We start from the raw sequence: 7500 nt of genomic DNA on the forward strand, positions 1-7500 counted from the left end.
AGGAAGGAGGGAGGGAGGGAGGGAGGGAAGGAAGATCATTAGCCTTCTACTTAAAGAATAATTCTGCAACCTAAAAAAACAATTACTTCTGGAAGAAAAGTGGATATAAAGAACCCCCAAGAGACGAGATGAGGGCTGGTTGTTGACAGACAATGGCTCTTTCTGTGCCCCCCCTCCCTCCCCACCACTCTGGGATGGTCTATTGCAGTGATGGCAATCCTTTTAGAGACGGAGTGCCCAAACTGCAACCCAAAATCCACTTATGTATCATCGGGTGCCGGGTGGGCATGGTCCATTGGCTGGGTGTGGCCCATTGGGTGGGCGTGGCTGCGGTGGTAACGGCAGGCTGGGTGGGACTAAAAGTTCAATCAATCAATTCCAACTTTGTGAGATCTTTCCCCCCCGCAAGAAGTTGAAATTGATTGATTGAACCTTTTTTTTTTTGCACACGGCGGAGGCCTAAAGCGTAAAGGTTTTTATAAAACCCAGCTGAAGGCCCGGGACTGGGGCGACGGTGCGCGTGCCCAGAGAGAGGGCTCTGCGTGCGCCTGTGACACGCGTGCCATAGGTTCGCCACCATGGTCCTATTGAAATCGGGCCGTAAAATGACTTCCGTGCAACAACACTTCTTTATCCCTTCTTGCTCTTCCATTTCCACTGAGAAGAACATCTGGAAATGGCCATGCTGTCACTTTGCGGCAGAATTTGGGTAGCCCATTTTGGGCAACAAATACAGAAGTGGGAGCACTGTCTTCTGAAGACACACCCACACCCACACCCCAACATCCATTCTTAACCTTTAACCTTCCCTGGGAAAAACTGCACGGTGGCAAACTCATTGCCACCCTTTCTCCAGAGGGGATGACCACCCTCCAGCCAGGTTATCAACCAGGTCAAGATGAGGGGCCACAGTTGTTCCGTCGAAGCTGTGCGTCTCTTTAGGGTGCCACCGTGTGCGCAAAAGGGACCAACTGCAAGGTTGTGTTGCCATCTTGACTTGTTTGACACTTCACAAACATGCGCACGCACAAAAACCTCACTTTGCGCTCGCTCACCTCTGCCTCAACCGGTAATCAAAATCAACGTTGCTCTGTGGAGCGATGGAACCATTCACGGCGTAGGGCTGTTGAGCAGGGGAGCAAAACAAGAACAACAGCAATTATTACATAAAGACATCCATCCTCCAGCCAAGTGGGAAGTCTCTCCCGCCGGGAGCATACTCGAAAGAAAAAAGGTGGAAGGAAGGAAGGAAACTAATGGAATACTGCCGCCAATTTTGGTCACCGCATCCCAAAAAAGATGTTGAGAGTTTGGAAAGAATTCAGAGAAGAGCAACTAAGATGATCCAAGGCCTGGAGCCTTGGTGGAGCAGTGGGCTAATGCCTCCTTAAGTAACACCAGCTGCCTGCAATTAGTGCAGGTTGGAGTCCCACCAGGCTCAAGGTTGACTCAGCCTTCCATCCTTCCGAGGTTAGGTAAAATGAGGACCCAGATTGTTGGGGGAAATTAAGCTGACTTTGTAATAATGCCGCTTGGGGGGGGGGGGCCTGAAAGCCCTAATAAGCAGGCATATACATAGAATGAAGGCTACTGCTAAGCTTGTAAGCCGCCCTGAGTCTTCGGAGAAGGGCGGGATATAAATGGAATTAAAATAAAAAAATAAATAAAAATAAAATAAAATATACGAAGAACGGCTGCGGGACTTGGGTTTGGCCAGTCTAAAGGAAAGAAGAAATAGGGGAGACATGATAGCAGCGTTCCAGTATCTGAGGGGCTGCCACAAGGAAGAGGGGGTCATGTTATTCTCCAAAGCACCCGAGGGAAGGACGAGAAACAATGTTTGGAAACTGATCAAAGAGAGAAGCAACCTGGAATTAAGGAGAAATTTCCTAACAGTGAGGACAATCAACCAGTGGAACAGGTGGCCTCCCAAAATCGTGGGCGCTCCATCACTGGAGATTTTTAAGAAGAGGCTAGACATAGTCCAGGGGGCTGGACTAGAAGACCTCCAAGGCCCCTTCCAGCTCTATTCTATTCTAATTTGATTTGCGAGCAGCTTCTTCCCATTTCCCCAAGTCTGGAATTTTCACTTAATCCAGGTGCCTTGACCGTATCTGGTGGGCAGCCCAGGGGTGACTCATGGGTCAAAGCTGCCCATCATTTCCACCCCAACTAAGTACAGCTAGTCCTTAACTTACAACTGTTCATTTAGCGACCGTTCGAAGTGACAACGGCACTGACTTGAGGACCCGTTTTCACATTTACGACTGTGGCGGGATCAAAATTCGGATCCCTGGCAACTGGCATGTCATTTATGGCGGTTGCAGCCTCCTGGGCGCACGTGATCATCTCCTGTGGCTTTCACAGCCACTTTCTGAGAAGCAAAGTCAATGGGGGAAGCGGATTTGCTGAAAGGTTACCCAATTCACGTAACAACTGCTTCTCAGCTCTGGCAAGAAAGGTCACAAAATGGGGCCCAACTCATTTAGCTTAGCAATGGAAATGTTGGACTCTTGAGGAGACTCCCCGTATTGGTGCTTTCCAGGTCTTTAGGGTCCCAACCCCATCGCTTTTAGCCACAACGGCCAATGGGAAGCCAGTGGCAAAGCTTGACAACCAGGCGACTTCTCACACCGACCTTGGGAGGATCAGGAGTAGCCAGTCTGTCTCTGCTTATTGATTACTAAACTTACAGCATCTCCGAGCAAACACTTACGCCGTAGGTGATCATCACAGCTTTGGGTTTGAGTAGTTTTCCAGCTCCCTGGAACAAGCCCTGAAGAAGCAGGAGCCAGGAGAGAGAGAGAGAGAGAGAGAGAGAGAATGGAGAGAGAAAGGGAGAGAGAGAGGGAGAGAGAGATGGAGAGAGAGAGAGAGAGAGGGAGATACATAATGGAGAGAGAGAGGGAGAGAGAGAGGGAGAGAGAGAGAGGGGGGGGGAAATACATAATGGAGAGAGAAAGGGAGAGAGAGAGAGAGAGAGGGAGATACATAATGGAGAGAGAAAGGGAGAGAGAGAGAGAGAGAGAGGAAGAGAGAGAGAGAGAGAGAGAGAGAGGAAGAGAGAGAGAGAGAGAGAGAGAGGAAGAGAGAGAGAGAGAGAGAGAGAGAGAGAGAGAGAGAGAGAGAGAGAGAGAGAGGGGGGAGAGAGAGAGAGAGAGAGAAGCTATCAGTCCTGGAAAGAACGTCTACCAAGCATCACGAAATAAATACGACACCGTTCAAAGCAAAGCACTTACTCAGGTAGTCCTCAACTCATGACAATTGGGACCAGAACTTCAGTGGCTAAGTGAGGCGGCTGTTGTGCTCAGTTTTATGATATTTTTTTTTGCTGGGGTCATTAAGTATGCAATTGCCTCCTTCCCAGAGCTGAGAGGGGATGTAAGGTCACCTAGATGATTCTCATGCCTAAGGCAGGACTAGAACTCACCGCCGCCTGGTGAATGGCCCAAAGTCATCCAATTGGCTTTCATGACTAAGGCGGGACTAGAACTCACCATCTCCTGGTGATTGGCCCAAAGTCACCCAGCCGATTTTCATGCCTTAGGTGGGACCAGAACTCATCAACTCCCGGATCCTAGCCTGGTGCCTTAACTGTGACACCAAACTTCCCCACAATTAAGTTGGTTAAAACAAAACTTCACTCTACATTAAATTGTAAGAGGAGAGCCCTTACATAGCTCTCCTCTTACATAGCAAAAACTCAGAGGTTTGGTCCCAGATTTTTCTTAGCAGCTGATGAGGCAAACTGCCTTTGAACAGAAGTTAGTTGATCGTGGGAAAAAGTGCTACCAGATTTCTGATATCTTTTTGCCCTTGACAAATCTAAGATGTGTGGACTTCAACTCCCAGAATCCCTCATCCAACAAGCTTTAAGATGGGTGGACTTCAGGGATCCTCAATTCTGACAATTCTAAGAGTTGTGAAGTTCAATTTCCGTAATTTCATAGGCAGCATATTTTAGGAGGCATGGACTTTAGTGTTTCTCAGCACTGAACACTTAAGACAGGTGGACTTTAACTCCCAGAATTCCCCAACCAGCCTGTTGGCTCTGGAATTCTGGGAATTGAAGTCCACACCTTTTCAAAGTTGCCCAAGTCAGAAACACTGTTCTGGAGAGTCCCTGTTTGAGCAGAGGGTTGGACTAGAAGACCTCCAAGGTCCCTCCCAGCTCTGTTATTCTATTATTCTATACAGTGCAGTAGCCTAATCTGGAGATCACCAGTTCAGCGAAACCAGCTGAACTCCTCCGACATAAATCCCAGCGAGCCAAGAGGGATTTATGGCTGAACAAGCTTTGAAAGTCCAGTCTCCTCACCTGGGTACACTTCATTTCTGAGATATGAATCATGTTGATGTTGACGATGAGATCCAAAGAATTGGGACGCAGACCCCCCCAGGTCTCCCAGCTCTGAGATGAGTCCAGGTAGATGGGCGGTTTCACGTTTGAGAGGCCGAGTGTTTTGATAAACGCCGAGATGCTAGAGAGAAAGAGAAAGGAGAATTTGTTGACCGGTCCCACCAGGTTTCAGAAGACATTGGTGGAATCTCTAGGTTGGAAATGTGGGCAGTAAATATTTGGGAGTGGGTATTTCTCCACTGAAGACAGTTATGGCTGTGTAGACCCAGGTCCCCTTCAGGAGAAGGAGCAGAGAGATGGACCTCTGAGTTAAGAACTACAAGACAAGCGATGCAAGGCAGGTTGATCTGACGTGTCACTTGACTTCATCCATTCAGAGGTGATTACCCTTCCATGGAGTTTGGATCACCTACTCCGATGAGAGTTCTGCATTTATTATTTCTCTTTGAAGGAAAGCACTTAATGGCTTCAGAAGAGGCTTTTCTGAAACTGACCCATCTCCAAAACCTAAACGCAGGTTGGTTCTCCTTTCCACCCCTTTTTCAAATAAACTAGTAAACCCTGATAGAAGAAAGACGTGGTTTGGGGGCCACCTCCACGTCCCTCCTTGTTAGATGTTTTGTGCCAGCCATGGCAGTTCCCCAAAAAGGTCATCAGATGGGAGCAAAGAGGCTTCTTTGCTCCCACTGATGGGTCAGGGGTCCCCGGCCCCTGCAGCCCCATTGGCGAGAGAGTTTTATGGTTAGGGAGGGACCGAGACCCCCCCCCATAAATACCTCTGCTCAAGGGGCTGCTCTTTGTTCTAGTTCCGTTTCTAGTCTAGTCTATTTTATTTATTTTTTATTTTATTTAGATTTTATATACCGCCCTTTCCCGAAGGACTCAGGGCGGTTTACAGGGCATTTAAAAAAACAGTCAATACAAACGTTAAAACAAATGAAAAGAGATTAAATAGAACCCTGAGTTAAAATTAAAATTAAAAATATTCTCAGCCTGGGCCAGAGAGCTCGAAGAGCCAGGTCTTCAGGTCCCGGCGGAATGAACGGAGGTCGGGGGCAGTCCTAAGCTCCACAGGCAGCTGGTTCCACAGGGCAGGCGCCCCCACTGAGAAGGCCCTACCCCTGGGTGTTACCCGCCGGCAGTCTTTAACCGGCGGCACCCTGAGGAGACCCTCCCTGTGGGAGCGCACTGGACGAAGGGAGCTTGATGCCGGCAGCAGGTGTTCCCTCAAATATCCCGGACCCAAGCCATGTAGGGTCTAGTCCAGCTATGCTATGCTTGCTTGCTCTCTCTTTGTCCTTCTGCTAGCTGACAATCCTGGCATGGAGGGCTCCATGCCAGGAAACTCTTTCTATTTAAGGTAAAGGTAAAGGTTCCCCCGCACACGCGTGCTAGTCATTTCCGACTCTAGGGGCCGGTGCTCATCTCCGTTCAAAGCCGAAGAGCCAGCGCTTGTCCGAGGACGTCTCCGTGGTCGTGTGGCCAGCATGACTAGATGCCAAAGGCGCACGGAACGCTGTTACCTTCCCACCGCAGTGGTCCCTATTTTTCTACTCGCATTTTTACGTGCTTTCGAACTGCTAGGTTGGCAGAAGCTGGGACGAGTAACAGGCGCTCACTCTGCTACGCGGCACTCAGGATTCCACTTGATCGTTAAATAAAGCTTTGAACGATGGCATCCTTGCGCGATGCCTTTCACTTTGAAGCACCTTAAAGGTCCATCGACCTCGCGGGACCCATGTCACACTCCTCACCTGGCCAGGGCTTGGGGATCCACGTCGGAAGGCTGCCACTCCAGGTTGGGCAGCGCTCGGGCGAAATGAGCGGCGTGCACCCCGCAGCCCGAAGCCACCTCCAGCACCCGCAGGCGCGGCCGGCCGCCGTCCACGTAGCCCCGCAGGACGGCCAGGATGGGCTCCTTGTTGCGATCCGCCGCCGAGCCCAAGCCTCTCTTCATGGCTGCCGGGGAGAAGCGGGGCTGCAGATGCCCGCGACCCCCTCCTGGCTTCCCAGCCTCCCCGGGCTTAGGGAATCCTCCCCAGCCAGCCCAACCCGGCAGGGATCTGGCGCAGGAGGCGAGGGTCTGCGCGCCTCCAAGCGCCCAGGAAGGCTGGAGAAAGCGGGGGGTCACCAGCCTGGGTGGGGAGGGGGTCCGGCGGCTCTTGTCTCCCCCCACCTCCCTTTCCTTGCCTTGCAACGGACGAACGCCAAGCAGGGAAAGACTACGTTTCCCAGAAGGCAGCGCGGCGAGGGCCGACCCAGGTGATGACTGGCTGGATCTGGAGGGGCGGGTCCTGGTTTCCGGGGGGGGGGAAGGGGTGGGTGGGCTGGAGGAAAGCTCACCCCCTCCCGTTGCTCCCCAAGTCTAGGCAACCTCGGCTCTTTTACGGCTCGTGGACTTCAACTCCCAGAATTCCTAAGCCAGCCATGCTGAGGGGAAAGGGAGAGGTTTCCAAGCTGAGCCAGGCTGGCTCGGGGATTCTGGGAGTTGAAGTCCATGAGTCTTAAAAGAGCCAAGGTTGCCTACCCCTGGCCTAGGCCACTTTATGACTTGTGGACTTCAACTCCCAGAATTCCTGAGCCAGCCATGCTGAGGGGAAAGGGAGAGGTTTCCAAGCTGAGCCAGGCTGGCTCAGGAATTCTGGGAGTTGAAGTCCACGAGTCATAAAAGAGCCAAGGTTGCCTACCCCTGGCCTAGGCCTAGGCCACTTTATGACTTGTGGACTTCAACTCCCAGAATTCCTCAGCCAGCCATGCTGAGGGGAAAGGGAGAGGTTTCCAAGCTGAGCCAGGCTGGCTCAGGAATTCTGGGAGTTGAAGTCCACGAGTCTTAAAAGAGCCAAGGTTGCCTACCCCTGGTCTCGGGCCAGGGGTAGGCAACCTTGGCTCTTTTACGACTTGTGGACTTCAACTCCCAGAATTCCTGAGCCAGCATAACTGGCTGAGGAATTCTGGGAGTTGAAGTCCACGAGTCACAAAAGAGCCATGTTTGCCTACCCCTGGTCTAGGCCAGGGGTCTTCCAACTTGGCCCTTTGATGACTTGTGGACTTCAACTCCCAGAATTCCTCAGCCAGTGTGCCTGACTGAGGAATTCTGGGAGTTGAAGTCCACAAGTCATCAAAGGGCCAGGTTTGAAGAT

General features: G+C 51.2%; 2 protein-coding genes across 3 annotated transcripts in view; one reads left to right on the forward strand and one right to left on the reverse strand.

Moving 5' to 3' along the window:
* METTL26 (methyltransferase like 26) overlaps positions 1–6639 on the reverse strand; it is a 12592-nt gene extending 5953 nt beyond the window's left edge. For both annotated transcript variants that reach the window (XM_083372583.1, XM_083372584.1), the window contains exons 1-4: positions 6115–6639; positions 4319–4481; positions 2717–2776; positions 1056–1123 (exon numbers count right to left, since the gene is read on the reverse strand). In XM_083372583.1, the coding sequence (XP_083228709.1) occupies positions 1056–1123; positions 2717–2776; positions 4319–4481; positions 6115–6317 (494 nt within the window). In that variant the 5' untranslated portion in view covers positions 6318–6639. The remainder of the gene's footprint in view (positions 1–1055; positions 1124–2716; positions 2777–4318; positions 4482–6114) is intronic.
* LOC310646177 (ankyrin repeat and fibronectin type-III domain-containing protein 1-like) overlaps positions 1–7500 on the forward strand; it is a gene marked incomplete at its 5' end in the record, with an annotated part of 598148 nt that overhangs the window by 91305 nt on the left and 499343 nt on the right.

The sequence above is a fragment of the Vipera ursinii genome, assembly GCF_947247035.1.
Source record: "Vipera ursinii genome assembly, chromosome: 13".
In the NCBI taxonomy this organism is placed as follows: Eukaryota; Metazoa; Chordata; class Lepidosauria; order Squamata; family Viperidae; genus Vipera; species Vipera ursinii.